The sequence below is a fragment of the Telmatherina bonti genome (genome assembly GCF_933228915.1).
Source record: "Telmatherina bonti genome assembly, chromosome: 20".
In the NCBI taxonomy this organism is placed as follows: Eukaryota; Metazoa; Chordata; class Actinopteri; order Atheriniformes; family Telmatherinidae; genus Telmatherina; species Telmatherina bonti.
In genome coordinates this window covers 20051352-20069544 of record NC_136618.1, presented here as the reverse complement: position 1 = coordinate 20069544, position 18193 = coordinate 20051352, and the positions used below count along the sequence as shown (strand labels likewise).

Genomic DNA, 18193 nt, shown 5'->3' with positions numbered 1-18193 from the left:
AACAAAAATGGTGAACAAAAAAAAATACTGTAACACTAAAGAAGGTTGAAGGAGACAAACAGGAAGTGCAGCCTGATGGGATGATTGTACCAGCTCCTTCTAAGCTTGAACTTGGTAATTAACATTTCAGTTAATTAAATTGGGATGCATTTAAACTATTTTTGGCGTATTACTTTAGTCACTTATAATTGCCAGGTATGACAGGCGTGTAGTCAGCTAACAAGGATAATATTAGCTTGCATTTTTGACTTTGTGGTCAAAACTTAATGTGACATATATTCAACACACCTGAGTTGTTTATTAAAGTGAGTAAAGTGAACAAAGTACATTTGGGATAGTGGCATCCACACAATCTGAATAAAACATAAAGGAGTTGTTTGCTTCCTCGGAGGAACATACAGTATTTAATCATATTTTGTGATCTGCTTAAATAAATCAGTACATTTTTTAAAATCACACTGATGGATTGAGATATAGTTGGTACAACTAAACCAAGTATTTATTTATTTATTATTTTATTATACATAATGGTACTTTTGACAGGCCAAAAAGGAGCTCTTAGGCAATGGAAGTTATGTGTTAACTGACTGTTGTGTCATGTTTCATCACCTTCATGTTCAATCAGATGTTTTTAGAAATAATCAGAACCCCCGACCCTCACTATACATGGCACTTTGGGACTGTTTCTGTAATGTCCTTTGAGATTTATAGCAAATTTTTCTTTTCTACCATCATACGGTGCTGTGAATATGAGAAATATGTTGTTTTACTCTTGCTAAGTTAACATTCACAGGATAAGAAAAAAAATAGTTTGAGTTTGCACTACTGATACATTTATTTTATTAAGATTATTAAAGAAACTCTTAAAATACATGTTTGAACATGAATTTGTGATTTTCTGACACCTGTGCTTGTTTTTGACCTCCTTTTAAACCTTTTGCCAGGGAATTTATGTAATTTCTGCCCAACTTTTCCCCAGGAGAAAAGGTTTCCTGTCATTCTTTTGCAAAACATTCTCGTTAGACACAAGAGCTGCAGCAGACACAGCGTAACTGCACCTGCAATGTGCTGGCTTTCAACACAACAGCCGTGCGACACACTCAGATAAGAAACTCCCACAGACACATTACATCCCCCGAAAAGAACAATATTTCCCCAAAACACGAGGGAGTTTTCTAAAATGTGAAAAAGAAGATGTGAAGATGTTTTATTATTTATGATTTTTGAAACAACACAATCTTATTTTAAGTCTGCATCTCTTTTATATACTCTGTTCTGTTTTGGGGGTTGTTTTGTGATAAGTGTGGACTGCACACAAACCAGTTCAGCTTCCAGACTTTTTTGTTGTTGTTGTTTTGTGGATTTATTAGAAGAAAAAAAAAGGGGGGTGACTGTGACCTCTCTACAAGAAGATCGCTGCTGTGAACTCGGCTGCAGGGGATTTTAACTTATTTGTGTGTGGTTTGTATGTTCTCCCATAGTATGTATGGGTTCTCTGTGGGTACTCCAGCCTCCTGTCACAGTCCAAAGACATGCATGTCTTGCCGCAGCGCGTCTGGTCTTCAACCAAACCAAATGAGCTCGTGTCACTCTGCTGCTAATTGCTCTTCACTGGATACCGGCCGCAGCACGCATCAAATTCAAAGCTTTGCTTCTGGCTTACAAAACAATAACTCAAACGGCTCCCGTCTACCTTCACTCCCTAAGCCAGGCCTACACTCCCTCTTGACAGCCACATTCCACCAGTGAAAGACGCCTCATGTTACCACCACAACGTGGGACTAAATCCCTAGCCAGACTCTTTTCCTCTGTTGTGCCACGATGGTGGAATGATCTCCCAAACTCTGTCTGCTCTGCAGAGTCCCTGTCTACTTTTAAGAGCAAGCTGAAGACTCAGCTCTTCAAGGAACACTTCAACACTTAGTATAGCTGTATTTATTGGAAAGTTGGAGAAATTAGCCCAGTTCTTTGCAACAAACTTTATGATATTAATTCTTTGTATTGTAACATAGGTGACATTGTATGGTGGGAAGGGAGTAAACAAAAAAAAAAAAAAAGCCTGTCGCACTTCATGCAAGGATCTGCATCCAAGTGGACAGTCCACTAGCATCTTCCTACGATGTCCTCTACTGTTTGATTTCATGCTTGTGTTGTTCTCACTCATATTTAAGTCGCTTTGGATGAAAGCGTCTGCTAAATGACTGTAGAATAGAATAGAATAGAATGTTAATCAAAATTCTTCCTTGGTGTGAGTGTCAGTGTGAATAAGTATGTTGTGTTAAGTTTCTTCTTTTTTTTTTTTTTTTTTTTTTAAGAGTTTTCATGCAAGTATTTGGTTGCAGTGTGTGAAGCTGTATGTGCTGCTAAGCTGTTGTATGTAATCTATGTGTATAAAAGCAGAATGTAATGTACACTAGCAGACAGTAAAAAAAAAAAAGTCTAACACTGACTGTATACCACATGTTCAACATTTAGATGGTTTGAAAACAAAACTACAGAGCTGGTGAACATGGTAGAGCAATTATCTACAAAAATATAAAAAATTCTCTTGTAATGTGGTTTAAATTGGAGATTTGAGTATGAATACTGAGGTGTTTGTTTGAAAACTTATCTACTGTCCCCAAGTGACAAAGACAGTGTTGCAGATTTAATGTGTCTTTGTATACACAAGTCAAATATCTTAGATACAGAGCCTACTGATCTGGGTCCATATCTATGCTGACTGGAGCAGCACTTTTGGATATTTTTGCACTTCTTAAACCAGATTGGTCAGAGTGCCAATTATCTCAATTGCCTAACTGGAATCATCTCGGTAATCTGAACCTGAACCATTGCGGGCCTCCAATGGGGTCAAGTTGTCCCCTGTCCTGTTGAATCAGCAAAGTACATCTGATTATTTTTGTCTACTTTTTAAAATCCTTGTGCTAAATGACATCTCTTATCTGGGGTTTTAATCCATCCAAAGACATTTGTTAGAAATCTATTTTTTAACCGAAAAAAGATATTTGTTCATTTTTTACATTCTTTATGTCCTATTAAATACTGTCGAACAGGACTATTCAACTCAGTCTCATGAGGTCCACTCACAGCTATTGAAATTCTACACAACAACTCATTAATTTAAATCAGGTGTGTTATTGCAGGGATATGTTGAAAACCTGCAGGTTGCGTTCTTTGTGGAATCGAGTTGAATTCTGACTTTCAATTTCTTGCCCAATAGTAAGATCCTACTTCCTCAATACTCTGCCAAGAAAAGTCTGTAAAAGCTCATGGAAGTTGAAGCCGTTTGACTAGCCGGAACTCCCCATGTGACAGGATATCCACGAGTGTAATTAAGAGGAGGGAGACACCATGGCTCTGTGTCAGTGGTGCTCTCTGTCACACACCAGACCTCCTCTCTACTATAGCCACCTCCATCACTGAGTTTAAACCACACACTGAGGATGATATCCTGTTTAAATTTTGCTCTAATTCTCTGTCTCCTGCAAGTCCTCTCCATCACTGCTGAAATAGGTAAGTACTGCAGACAAGTTTGTTTCTGAAGGTTTGATGGAGTCATGCATATGCTTGGTTCTTTTCTTGTCCAGATACTGGTAGCTTCCTGATCTTCAACCAGGATCACAACCAGTGTATAACGGTGGAGAGTGCCACCTCACTAATACTCGCCCCATGCAACTATCATGCCAAGGAGCAGCAGTTTCGCTGGGCCTCAGAGTCTCGACTCCTCAGTCTGTCCCTAAAATTGTGCCTCGCTGCCACAGAGATAAAAAACTGGGTGAAGGTGGTACTGTTTGAATGTGATGAAAACAATAATCTTCAGCACTGGCAATGCAAGAACGAGACTCTCTTTGGGTTAAAAGACCAGGACCTGCACCTAAACTGGGGGAACCACCAAGAGAGGAATGTAATGATCTACAAAGGTTCAGGAGTGTGGAGTCGCTGGAGGATATTCGGCACTAGGGATGACCTTTGTTCAAAGGGGTTTCAAGGTAGGAATTCTGGGTGCATAGTTAATGAATCCACAATGTTATCAGCAGTGGCAGCTCATCTGGAGGTGCTGCAAAACTTCTAGGTAATCTGGAAATGCTAAGTGTCTCACAATGCTTAAAAAACAGCACTAATATTTCTTTCATTTATTTCTATTCAAATGACAAAATGTCATAATAGATAAAAACCATTTTTGCCAGAGATGTTGATGGTATAAAGATGTAATATTTAAAAGGGCTGAACCAAGACTTAGTTCTAAATTTATAACTATAACAAACCACGGGGCCCGCATCCCTGAAAACTTTAGACATAAATGGATGTTTAGAATAACAACAATCAAGTTATAGTTTGAGTGAAGCCTTCAGCGGATTTTTGTGTGTGTGTGTGTGTGTGTGTGTGTGTGTGTGTGTGTTAAAGTAAAAAGATGGCTTTTACCACATTTAATCACATAGGAAAAACGGACTTCTGGCTGGTCATAAGATGCTGTTTATGTCAACATATGTCCTATTTAACAGGCTGTCCAGATGCCACAAGTGGTCATGTGTCACAGTCATCTTACACTGTTTGACTTTAGTCTTGAATTCAGACCTGAATATTGTAAATTTGGAATAGATAGAGTAATCTAATGACCAATGAAGCAAAGGCATCAAAATCATGCATCAAAAGAGAAAAAAAACCCAAAAACATATGACAACATATGTTCACTTTAGAATGTTTAGGCTTAAAGCGCTTTGTCTGAGAATGCTGCGCTTCCAGCATGTGGCTGCAGGCTACATGACCTGTTCATGTAAGCTTCCTCTCCAGAGTCAGTAAATGCTTTTGATTTTAAATGGAAGCAAAATCATTGCAACTAAGTTTCCACAGTCATGTGGATATCCATCCTTGAAGAGTAGAAACTGTTATAACATTAGATAACAAATGTTCCTGATGGTGACTACACACCTTTAAAACAGATCTGTGTCTCCTCAGATATTTTTACAATAGGTGGCAACTCTTTTGGAGCCCCCTGTCAATTTCCATACAAGTTCCTTGGGAAGTGGTATGCTGAATGCACAGCTGAAGGCCGCACAGATAAACAGCTGTGGTGTGCCACAGAGAAAGATTACGACACGCAGAAGAAGTGGGGATTTTGTCCAACCAAAGGTGAGTAGTATGTCTGTTCACTTGCACTGAGTCGAATAACATCTGCAATATCCAGTGTTCCTGCAGAGCTGCAAATGCAACACAAACTGTTTGTTTGATGAAACAAGTCAAGCAACAGAGCACACAGAATTATCTTGTATCTCTCCACAAAGAGGTTGGTGCTGATGAATCTGGTTTCTGACCCCTTCTCCTCTCTTCTCGCCCAACATAACAACCTTACCGTTTCCTCTCATGTTGTCAACACAGCACTGTCCTTGTTTTCCTCTTTTCGCAAGCCAGTCTTTCCCCTGGCACTGTTCTAAAGCCGAGGCAGGAAAGGGACGGAAACATAAAGGGATCTCACATTTTTCTTCTTTAATGAAACAGCTCTCTCCTACATAAAAATGTGGAAAATGTCTTTCAATCTTCAATCTTTTTTACTTCTTTACTGCCCATATTCTTCTTGAGCTCATCTTTTTTTATTACCTAACATTTTTCACTGGTTGTAACATGTGGAGTTTTGTGTATTTGACCCAATCCAGGATCCTCCGGCTGGGACACTGACCCGGTCACAGGGGTTCAGTATCAGAGAAACTTGCAGGCAGCGTTGACCTGGTATCAGGCCAGGAAGAGCTGCCAGCAGCAAGGAGCTGACCTTCTCAGTATCGTAGAGTTGCATGAACAGTCTTACATCTCAGGTACATCATTAGCTTTGTGTTTTAACCAGATGATGACAAATTGTTAAAGATGAAATGTTTTCATAATGTATTTGTCGACGAAGGCTTGACAAACCATTTGAGTGCACCTCTGTGGATTGGGATAAACAGTTTGGATTTTGAGAGCGGGTGGCAGTGGAGCAACGGGAATCCATTCAGATATTTAAACTGGGCCCCAGGTTAGAGAGAAATTCTGTTGTAAGATTTTTTCTTTCAGCTTCAACAACCCATGTTAATTATCCCCCCCTTTTTTTTTTTTTTTTTTTTTTAATGGATCAATATTTCCAACAGGTCATCCTTCCACAGAGCCTGGAGCCACCTGTGCCTCTCTCAATCCTGCAAAAGCCTCAAAATGGGAAAGCAATGCGTGCAGCAAGAAATTTGGTTATATTTGTCGCAGAGGAAATGCTACCATTCTGCCACCACCAAGTAAAATCCCCGTCTAAAACAGCCAGGATTGGTTTATTAGAGAATTTCTTCTTAGCACAAATCAGAAAATATCCTCTTAGCTCATTCCCCTCTTTGTCTCCCCACAGTTACAGGGCCCAGTTTCTGCCCCAGCCACTGGGTTCCCTATGCAGGAAACTGTTACTTTCTGGAGAGGACTCAAAAGATGTGGGGGGAAGCGTTGGCTGCATGCCGGAAAAAGGAAGGAGATTTGGCCAGCATACACAATATAGAAGAGCAGAGCTTCATCATATCTCAGACTGGATACCGTAAGTGTTATATATGAGTCATAGTACAAAAACAACAACAATCTATAAGATTAATGTCATAAAATATGCAACTTTTTGTTTAGAGTGTTAGATGATTGTAACACAAACTATATGTTCTCAACAAATTAAATTAGAAAACTAGATGTGTTTTTTCATTTGGAACAAAATCCAGTTTTCTGCACTTGTAAAGTCAGTAGGTTAAAGACATTCATCACAATGTGTCGCTTTCTTTTTTCCAATTTTTATGCTGTTCAGAAAAAATACAGCATGTTGATTTGTGCCTTTGTCCAACATATGTCAGCTTTACAATCTATGGTGGTAAATTATGACTAACACGTCCCAGGGCTGTTGTTTCTCTTTCAAGCAGTGTTTTTGTGGCTTAGAGAAATCAAAACACATTCAAGGATTGTGTTTTTTTTCCACTTGTCTAACTACGCACTTTAACGCACATCTTTAAACATATTCACAAATTTTAACACAAAACAGGTACTCCAAATGTGTTTTCTGCCTCATTAGGCCAAATAAACTGACAAGATGTGAAAAGTGGAAATTTTGTTGACATATCATGTTTGCTTTATTGCATAACTGCAATTAATTTGTTCAGTGATCCAACAGGCAAAAATCTCTTTCTATCAAGAGATTGTGTTGGGTTTTAGTTATGTAACAAAAATACTTTGTTGTCCAATTTTGTCTGTTTCTATTGTCTACATCACCATGAAAAACATGTACACATTGCATACATTGTGGAGATTTAAAGGTAGAGTATGTAAGATTTTCAATATTTTTAAAACAAATTAATTTAAAAAAAATAACTACAATCATAATTGGATAGTTTTTTTTTTAAACATGTAGGTTCCAGTCTGTCCACATTTGATGTGTTATTAAATTACAAGTTTAATTAATGACAAAGACCCTTCTTAAATGTTTGCCTACCAGTAAAAGAAAAAGTGCTTTTTGTTATTTGTCATTAATTAGGGTCCTCGCCATACAAAGTATGGCAGGGCCCTATTGTTGTTGTTAAACTTGTAATTTAATAACACATCAAATATGAACAGACTGGATCCTACATGTTCAAAAAACTTTCTAATTATGTTTATAGTTATTTTATTTGTTAATTTATTTTGAAAATATTGAAAATCTTACATACTAACCCTAACCCTAACCCTTAAGAGCACAGAGTTTTGCTAAAAAATTCTTGCTCAAATTGCTAAAAACTTGTTGAATTGTGCTTAAGCATAAGATACTGAAAAAGTCTATATTTCAGTCCTTGTTTTATTTAGACTACAGAAGTCATTAGGGTGTAAACCTTTAAAGCCCTGTGCAGCTGCTGCATTTGAACACCAAATTCCATCGTAAAAGTTAATAAGTAGTTTTAGAATAGCCTTCATTTTTGCAAACACAAGAAAAACCTGGGCTTTTTTGTTGTAAAGCTCAATGGTGATATTAATCTTTTGTGATTCAGTGATACCAGCTGCCTGCTTCAGCTGAAGGTTGAAGGTTCAAATATCATTGGCATCACAAGCAATCACCGTCTAACTTCAATCATTTTTCTGATTTTTAAAACTCAGGAAAAATCTACTAATCTAAGATAACACCTTTGTGTGTTTGCTTATTTCATACCTCAGTGTCGACTGATGTGCTCTGGATTGGGCTGAACGATCAGAGGAACCAAATGCTCTTTGAATGGTCTGATCACTCTGCAGTCACCTTCACACAGTGGCAGATTGATGAGCCTTCTCATGCCACCAACCACCAGGAAGACTGTGTCCTCATCCGAGGGAAGGTAAAACTGTTTTTTTTTTTTACCCAGTGTAAGACCATGCTATTTTTTATTTTGTTAAGGTCGCAATGCTTTTTTTCTAATCTCCTGTTTATCCTACATGTAGGATGGTAAGTGGGCAGATCATTCATGTGACAGGACGTATGGGTATATTTGTAAGAAGAAGGGTTCAACGAAACCAGCTGAAGGTGCCCATGAGGAAGCCAACCCAGGATGCAAGTTTGTGAGTGATGTACTGTCCAGCAAATATACTGTAGCTGTTAAACACGGCATTTATCAAATGTAATTTTACACTTTTTTTTATTATTTATTTATTCATTTTCAGGGGTACAAAAGGTTTGCTTCATATTGTTATTATGTTGGTGATGTGACAAAAACTTTTGAGGAGGCAAGACAGGCATGTTCAGAGGCTGGCGCAAACCTGGTGGACGTGGCTGACAGGTAATTCTTTGTTAATCTTGTGCATATTGCATTGACCACATAATCAGCAAAAGCAATGCTTTATTGCAAAGTTTCCTTTTCTTTTTTTTTTTTCTTTTTTTTTTGTATGTTGATGCAGATATGAGAATGCTTTCCTGGTCAGTTTGGTGGGTTTGAGATCAGAGAAGTATTTCTGGACAGGCTTTTCTAACACAGAAAATAAAGACTATTTCAAGTGGACAAACGGAAGAAAGGTCACCTTTACTCATTTCAATGTGGGAATGCCTGGTAGGAAAAACATTTTTAATCTGTATCTTCAACTATCTAAATAAACTTTTTCTTAATTTGTCATAATGAGCTATTGTTTATGGAGCTACATATATCTATTATTTAATATTCACTTTTTTAGTAGTTACAACAAAAGCTCTGCAAGCATAAACCTTAGCAAACAGCTGTCATACTATATGGCAAATAAAAAGAATAACTTAATAATTACCATTATGTCAAATCACAACCGCAACTTACGATTCACCATTAGGATATCTGTATAGAATAATTATGATAATAATAACAACAACAACAACAATAATAATAATAATAATAATAATAATAATAATAATAATAATAATAATAATAATAGTTATCTATAAATGTGATGGTCCTTTGCACCTGCAGACAATTCAAGGGCAAATATGAATTATTACAGCCCACCTACAGAAGGTATGATGCTCCAGTTAAAGGAACAAAATGGAGAAAAAAATGAAGAAAATATACAGCGTAATATAATTTTCGTAATCAATATGTCCTGATTGTATCCTCTTGTGGAATTTATTTATACAAAGGGAGGATTACTGCACATTTTTTTGTCACAGAGAATACATTTTAATAAAAAAAAAAAAAAATTTTTAAACTTTTAAAAAAAAACTTATTTTTTAAATGTTCATTATTTAAGTAGTTTTTTAGAAGAAGTTTTAAATTATTAAAAGTTATTTTAAAAATATGATAACAAATTAAAACAACCAATAAAGAACTTTTATAGAAACATATACGTTTAAAAAAAAAAAAAAAATCAGAATCACTAAATTAGTAATCATGTATCCAACATCCAGAAGTTAAAGGGGAACAGCTTTGACCTGCATTTATTGCAAAGGAAAATTACATTAACTGAGGTCACAGTTTGTAAGGGCTGTGTAAACTGATACAAAGTAAACAGATTCAAACATGTTGCTGGTTGCAGCAAATGGCAATTCAAGAATATTCCCCATAAAAGTGAAGTGCAGATAGGACTGTTACAAACTCCATACATTTCCTGATATTTGGATTTTTTATTGTCTCACCAAGTACTTGGTCCATTCCAATTCTTCTTCAGTGTGTTTGGTTGTAATTTGAATGTCTTTTTCCTTTGTCTGAATTTACCAAAAAGACAGAAAACAAGGATGCATTGCCATGACAACTGGCACTTTTGCCGGATTGTGGGACGTTATCAGTTGCAGCAACAAAGAGAAGTATATTTGCAAGAAGAAAGCAGAGGGACTGCCAATGACAACAGTTCCTCCCATCACCGTGGCCCTGGGCTGTGCACCCGGCTGGACTCCTGTTGCAAAGAGAAACGTCTGCTACAAGGTGGGAGAACAAACCAAACTTCTCTGTGAATCAGTGTTTTTATGAAGAGTACAAAACGTTACCACTTCTTTCACTTGTGAAAAAGCTTTACAAGAAAAAGGGAGAACTAAAGAGGTCGTGGCAAGATGCGCAGGACTTCTGCAAGGCCGTTGGTGGAAACCTGATGAGCATACACCAGTCAGATGAACTGCGATCATTCAGGTACGGTAACCAGCCTGCACAGGTCAGATTTCATATCAGGCAGTTCAAGTGACCATCAGTAATCTTGTGTTTTTTGCTGTCTGAAAGGTTTCAGAGCTCAGATGCAGCCTGGATAGGCCTCAGACTGCAGGGTCCCAATCAAGGTTATGCGTGGAGCGATGGCTCACCTGTATGTGCCATTTTGCTGCAATCACAAAACAATGTTCTTGCTGCTGTTATAGACCTTTGGCTAATTATGTCTTTGTCGAAAAACTGTGACCCAGTTTGACTATGAGAACTGGGGTTTTGGCGAACCAAACAACTACAATAATGCTGAACACTGCACAGAAATCCAATCGACCTACGGCAAACACTGGAATGATTGTCACTGTGAGCAGTTAAACAACTGGATCTGCCAGATACCCAAAGGTAAAATCCTATCAGTTCACATAGAGAGGTAAAGTTCAATTTCAGCTTTTGCTGTTTAGATTTGTGATACTGATGATTATGTTTTCAGGTGCGACTCCCAAACCTGAACCCGTTATAGTTGTAGAAGGTAAGTGTCAGCACTGGACTGTTCTCATTTTCTGGATTTATTTAGTCACGCAATGATGGTCTCTGCTGACCTGGCAGTGAAGATAAGCTTTCATCTTTTTCTGTGTTTTTTTTAATTCATTTATCTATTTCTGTTTTCAGTACACAATACTACAGATGATGGATGGCTTATATATAATGATACTCACTACTACATCAACAATGACAACTTACCAATGGAAGCGGCCAGAGATTATTGCAAAAAAAATTTTGGTGATCTTGCAGTTATCACAGGGGAGAGTGAGAGAAAGTTTCTCTGGAAACAAGTAAGAATGACTTTGGATTACTTAATGAATTCACTCTAAATTGCAACACACCTGCATCTCTTCAGAGATCCTAACCTTTTGCTATAAATCTGTTAGAATGAGATCTCGCTTTTGCTTATGTTCAAATAGATCTTAAAAGGCTCTGAAGCAGAGTTCTACATTGGGCTGATAGTAAATTTGGATAAATCATTCAGGTAACTCAACCTCAACAGAACTCAAAAACTATGAATACTGGTTTTTATCCAGTTGACTATGATCTTCACTTTATGTTTAAAAATGTAATAATATGTTATTTTCTTCTTTCAGCTGGCTGGATGAAACGCCGGTAACTTATACAGCATGGGCTAGCAATGAGCCCAACTTTGCTAATAATGATGAAAATTGTGTGACTATGTACAGGGGCATGGGTAAGTCTAACTATTATTATTATAGTATAATTTTTTATTTTTTTTTTTAAAGTGCAAGTCTAATTCAGGAAATATCCCATACCGTACCAATTTACTCCACTTTGGCAACAAATCATTTGATCATGTCAATGTCAACTTTAAATTCTGCATATTTAGGCTACTGGAATGATATCAATTGTGGTCTTGAGCTTCCATCTATTTGCAAAAGAAGCAGTAACTTTGTCAACACAACAATGGCCCCAACTACAGTTCCTAAAGGAGGATGTGCACCAGGATGGGTTGCCTTCCACGGAAAGGTAGTTAGGCACAACTATACACCACAGCTTTATACTGAAAAGTATGCGACATATCTGTATATTCTCCTGGACTCCAGTTAAAACATTTCCAGTAAAATATGACCACATATTTGGAGCAAGCTTGAATGGATACTGGTAAATGCTTTTGTTTATTCAGTGCTACAGGTTCTTTACTGGGAATGACATGAAAAACTGGAAGAGTGCCAGAACACACTGCATACAAGAGGGAGGAAACCTTGTGTCTATCCTCAATGATAAAGAACAAGGTGAGCCTCGTGAGCAATGCTGACATTGGGATTAATGACCAAAACCATCTTCATGATGTTGTTATGTTTCACATAAGTGAAGGAATTACTGTTTTCTTCCTTCTAGCATTCCTAACTACACAGACGTTGCTCCTTAACGATGATGTGTGGATTGGCATGAACGACGTCAACTGGGAAATGCACTTTGTGTGGACAGATGGCAAAGGAGTTGCATACACCAACTGGGCAAAAGGACACCCTACGGTAGCGCCTGAGGGTCGTTTTTTAATGGAGGTTGGTGGGGCTGCAATTCAAAACTTTTTCGATTCAGGTTTAGGCCTTTCCTTACTCAAATAATTAGAGCAACTAATCTGGAAGCAGACATAAACATAATTATAATTATAATATAACTAATTTTCAACTGAAATAACTAATAGTATTGTTCAAAAGTCTTAAACCAATTCATTTCTTTAAATACCAAGTAAAAAGGAAATAGGTACAGTGAATTATTGAGGCATAAATGGAAATACACAGTATTCGGCTATCTGTTAAAATCTCCTTTATTCTTCTTCTACAGCACCTTAACCCTCTCTACATGCTTTCTTCTCATCTTTTTAGGGAGTGTTCAGAAATAGTTCACCAGGCTTCTTGAAAGACTTTCCAAAGACCTTTGGATGTTTTCCATTTTTTCTTTTGTTCTCTATCAAGACAATCCTGCACTGCATCAATAATGTTGAGGCCCAGGCTCTAGAGAAGGACTCCAGAGGATGTTATCACATTAGTCATACCTTTCTTCACATTTTCTTCCAGTTTTCTTTACTCAAGAAATGCTTTTTGACAGCCACCCTTCTATGGAAATCATGTCTGATGAGGCTTAAGTGAAAAGTAGATGGAGAAGTTCTCAATCTGTCAGGTTTTTACTGATTTTTTTTCTTCATTTCTTAAGAAGATCACTTTCATTTTACTGCACACAACCCTTGAGTTTGGTGCATTTTTTCTGCTCAAATAGTAAAAATGTTTGAGATTTGCACAGGACTGTATCCCATGTTGAACAAGCTGCTTTCTCAAAGTAAATATGCAAACTTTAGACTTGTCTCTCATTCCTCCAATAACAAGTTGAGAAAACGTGTGCAAGGAGTAATGGGATCAGAGTTGCCTGGCTGAAATTATTGGCGTTTGTTCCATTATTTTCATTTACACGTTATAGTTGTATATAATCATGTGAACAACAGATCAGGATTATACCATGAAGATTGTGTATTTTTGATCTGATTAATTGGAAGCTTGTGAGCAAAATGCCATCCAGATAACTTAAAAATCTTAAAGAAGTCGCCTCGAGATGTCAAATAGCAGATCAAATAACCAAAAAACATAGCTGCTAAACGTCAAACAACAAACTAGAATTTAAAAAGTAAGGGAAAAAAACCTAGTAAACAGCTTATCTTTTGGGGATGTTACTGTGTAATACAACATGTCACATATTGCTGTGTGCGCCACTTCAGGATCAGCTAAACAGGAAAATAATAATAATGTATAAAATGTTTTCAGAGAGTTTACCTGCATCTGCATTAAAATGACTTTTATTCAAGTACAATAATCTGCAGCCCCACAGTAAAGTGCAATGATGTATCTTCCTGCATAAATCTGAGATCCACATATAAAATGTAGACATATTTGATTAAGTTGTGTATTAGTTATGTAGTTTATACATGCTTAATGAAATATGATTCCAAAAAACTAGACATAAAAACTGAGTGTCTCAAAGGAAATGCAAATGAACTAATGTACCTTTTTCTGCCTTACAGGCATATGACTGTGTGATAATGGTAGGTAGTAGCACCAAACTAAAAGGACAATGGAAGGTGGAGGACTGTAGCGTGAAACGTGGCTTCATCTGTAAAAAAAAAGTTGGTGAGTGACAATTTGTTGCTTAAGTTCACATGGCAAAACCGTTCAAGCTAAAATTTGTTATTATTCTGTTATTTCTAGTTGGTGTTATGTCAGCGAACTGAGTTCCCAAACTGCATCATATTCAGTAATTCTTGTTTGCAGTCTCTGTGGAAGGTGGTCAGAATATGCACATTTCTAACCTTGAAAATGATCTAATATCTCAACAATTAGCAGCAGTGGGCTCACATATTCACCCATAAAACACTAAAGCTACCAAAACAACAGTGGATTGATTGTGCTTTGAGCTTCCTTTGCAGCCAGTAGCTGGAGGAACAATTTGCTTGTTTAGGAAGAATAAATTTGATTGAAAACTAGCACATTCTGAAATCTGTTCAAATTCATTGTACTTCTGATGAAAGACAAAGAAGCGGTTCGGTTGTGAAGCACCATTGAAAGTCTGAAGATGAAGTTTAATGAACAGTGTATGCTTGATGGTCTAATAATTTCACAGTATTAGGGAATTTTGCTGCAAAAGTGGACAAAAATATCCCAAACAAGAAGTAAAATAGGGTTAGGGTTTGGCTAAGGTAGTTGTTAATAGAAAGCCTTAATAAACATTTTTGAAGAACTAACCCTAAATTCTGCTTTGCACAACTTCCTCCTTTGACTTTTTAGACATTTGGAAATTTACTCATCATTTACTTGGATTTCTTTCCAAGAAATTTTGACCCAGACTTTTTCATATCGCTTTAGAATAACTGTATCTGCCAACCACTGCTTTGTCTTGTCAATTCAGATTCCCAGATTATAGTCCAGCCCACAACTTTATCACCCAAGGCATTTCACTATCTTGGCAATGACTCTTTCAAACTGGTGACCCAGAAGATGAGATGGGACGAGGCAAGAAGGCAGTGTCAAGCAGATGATGCAGATCTGGCCAGTATCCTGAACCCTGTAACCCAGGCAAGCATCTCCTTGCAGATTGCCAAACACAATGAGCCGGTGTGGATTGGCCTCAACAACAATGTGGTAAAGGGTTTACTAGCTATGTCCTATTTTCAAGTTTTGACCTTTTTACTTGGTCTGCACAAATGGTTTTCATTGGTATCTTTTTCAGACTGGTGGTCGTTTCAAATGGGTTGATAACTGGCTTCTTGCTTACACCAAATGGGGAAAAAATGAGCCTAAAAGCAACTATGGCTGTGTGTATATGGATGTGGACAAAACATGGAAGACTGCACCATGCACCAGTACTTACTATTCCATATGCAAAAGGTCCCCAGGTCAGCCGATATGTCTTTTATTTCTCTTGGAATATATATCTACGGAAATTCCACTGTATTTCAACAACATTTTCTGGGGCTGGGTTGGAATCTCATGCATCTCATTTCGTAGACATAGCTCCCACTGAACCACCACAGCTTCCTGGACACTGTCCAGAGTCAAAGAAGTCAAGAGCCTGGATACCATTCAGAGGCCATTGTTACCACTTCCGCATCTCAGGGGCAGAGAACTGGGCCCATGCTTCAGTTGAATGTCTGAAAATGGGTGTGTTATAATGAATTCCCATTTGGCTGATACAATATTAGATCTGTGTGAAAATGTCTAACATTATAATATTTTGGATGTCAGGTGCTTCTCTTGTGAGTATTGAGGATCCAACTGAGGGCTTTTTCATACAGCAGAACCTCGAGCTTCTACAGGATGGCGCCAAAACTTTCTGGATTGGTCTCTACAAGTCTCACGAAGGTAAAGAACACTGGCAATAAGTTTAACCTTTGTATTTTCATATACTGCCGTATACGTTTGGCTTTCTTATAGGGTAATAAAGTGTTAAATTTATTATTAATTGAGTAAGGATGACTTATATTTGTGTGTTTGGCTGAAGTAATCTGTCCAAATGTTATCCAGATTATAAGAAGTTGTAGTTCAGTTGTATTCAGTTGAATTTTAAGGTTGGTGGCTCCCTTGAAAAAGGGGCACTCAAAGGTTAAACATTTCAGTTTTGAGTATTTACATATCTGGACATTGTACAAGTACTTTTAGTCCTCAGCAGATCCTAATATTAGTCAAATACAACTTCAAATGATCACAAATGAAGGGACATAACACATAGTCATTATTTAGTTCACAAAATCCAAGTCAAAATGTAAAAGCAGGGTGTTAAATACTATGTCCACCTATTTAATAATCCAATCAGACTCTATATATCTTGGAGGACATTTTGGTTTAAATTGCCATTACAACAGCTAGAAAAAAAGATGAAGATGGTGCAATGACCCAATGCTCTTGTGGGACCTTTAAAAAGTCAAATGTCCAAAACATCAATGAGCTGTAACTATAAAGAAGACGAGGCAAAATTCCTCCATGATTTCAGAGACTGATTACAGCATATAGACAACAGTTACCAATATTCTCAGAAGTATTTATACAAAAAGAGGTTCTACAAGTTGTTATATTATAGGGTGCACTTAGTTTTTTTTGTGCATTTTGTCATCAAATATGTGAAACAGATAAAAAAAAAAAAAAGTATAAATATTTTATTGCTGTTCACCAAAAGATGTTTTTCTGTATTTATGAATTGATGATAAGAAAATTTTTTTATATATCCTATCAGAAAAACCTGAGGTATGAATAAGTGAAAGAGATTATATTTTATTTTTCATATAGCCTATTCATAGCACATTAGTTCCTGAGCACAATTTGTCTGCTCCAATGTTTAAATGTCACTCATGATATTGCCAGCAGTTAGCTCAATTTTTTTTCATGTAGTGGTCCTTTCTTTAAATACCCAAGAAAAATTCAGATTTTGTTCCAACTAATAATTTCTTCATAAAAGTTCAGTTCTATTGTGTCATAAGTGTGCAGATTTGGTCAATCAAGCAATGTTTCTCTATTCCAGGTAACTGGATGTGGATTGATAACAGTGTTGTGGACTACACCAACTGGAAAACAGGAATGCCAAGGTCTGACTCATGTGTGGACATCCATTCTGACAGTGGACAGTGGAGTACAAATAGCTGCAGTAGATATAGGTCCTACATTTGCAAAACACCAAAAAGTAAGTTTCATCAACACATTAACTTATTGCACCATCAGTTACTTGACCTGAGTTTTGGATGTTTTTTTTTTTTTTTTTTTCAGTTATTACACCCACTCAAAAGCCTCAACTTGTTGGTAAGTAAATGGAATTAATATAAAATGCATACTGAATTAAACATGTCAAGCTGAAGTTAGTGATGATAAAAACTTATTTTTCTGTTACCTCCTCAGCTCACATTGCCGCAGAAGCTTCACATGGGTCTACTGGTATCACAGTGGCAGTAGTGCTTATCATAATTGCAATAGCTGGACTTGGAGCCTTCGTCTTTTTCCGTAGACGTATCCCCACACCTGTCCTGGGAGAGTGCACCTTTGACAATAGATTATACTTCAACAATCCAAACCGAACTCCTGTGGATGCTAAAGGCTTGGTGGCCAACATAGAGAATAATGAACAGGCATAATAACTAAACATGAGCAGCACTATTAAAATGATTTGGTCAAAGATTTCATACTTTATTTAGGATCATTTTACCTGAAAAGTGACTTTTCATTGGGTTGAATCAATAGTAAAATTCTGTTAGAAATAACACTGTATATCAGCTGATGGCCAGTTGTGGTTACTGATGGTTTTTGTCATTTATATTCACTACATTGCCAAGAAAACAATTAAACATTTATTTTAAAAAAATGAACCCCAATCTTTTAAAGTATTTAGCCCGTCATTGTACAATGTCTAAGTGAGCACAGTGCCATTCATAAAAATGTATCACAGACATTTGACTTAAAATCCAATAATAATAATGATGATAATAATTACAAAAGCTTTTCTAGCCAGTTAAAGCACAGCTAGTTCAATGACTTTTCAATTCTTACTGCACAGTTTGTGCGCACCGAAGACTGATGTAA

General features: G+C 37.0%; 1 protein-coding gene across 1 annotated transcript; it reads left to right on the top strand.

Annotated features, from left to right (window-relative positions):
- Positions 1-3443: 3443 nt before the first annotated feature.
- mrc1a (mannose receptor, C type 1a) lies at positions 3444-17890 on the top strand (the record flags this gene model as incomplete). The annotated part of the gene is made up of 30 exons (XM_079259532.1): positions 3444-3513; positions 3588-3989; positions 4957-5130; positions 5652-5807; positions 5891-6004; positions 6117-6254; positions 6362-6541; positions 8167-8324; positions 8428-8544; positions 8647-8762; positions 8881-9029; positions 10165-10364; positions 10450-10565; positions 10653-10734; positions 10829-10973; positions 11062-11100; positions 11241-11404; positions 11534-11598; positions 11711-11811; positions 11968-12107; positions 12265-12373; positions 12480-12646; positions 14158-14263; positions 15039-15271; positions 15360-15525; positions 15638-15790; positions 15875-15991; positions 17145-17303; positions 17387-17419; positions 17516-17890. 30 exons carry the CDS (start codon positions 3444-3446, stop codon positions 17746-17748), a joined length of 4302 nt encoding a protein of 1433 aa, XP_079115658.1. The 3' UTR covers positions 17749-17890.
- Between the last annotated feature and the right edge of the window lie 303 nt (positions 17891-18193).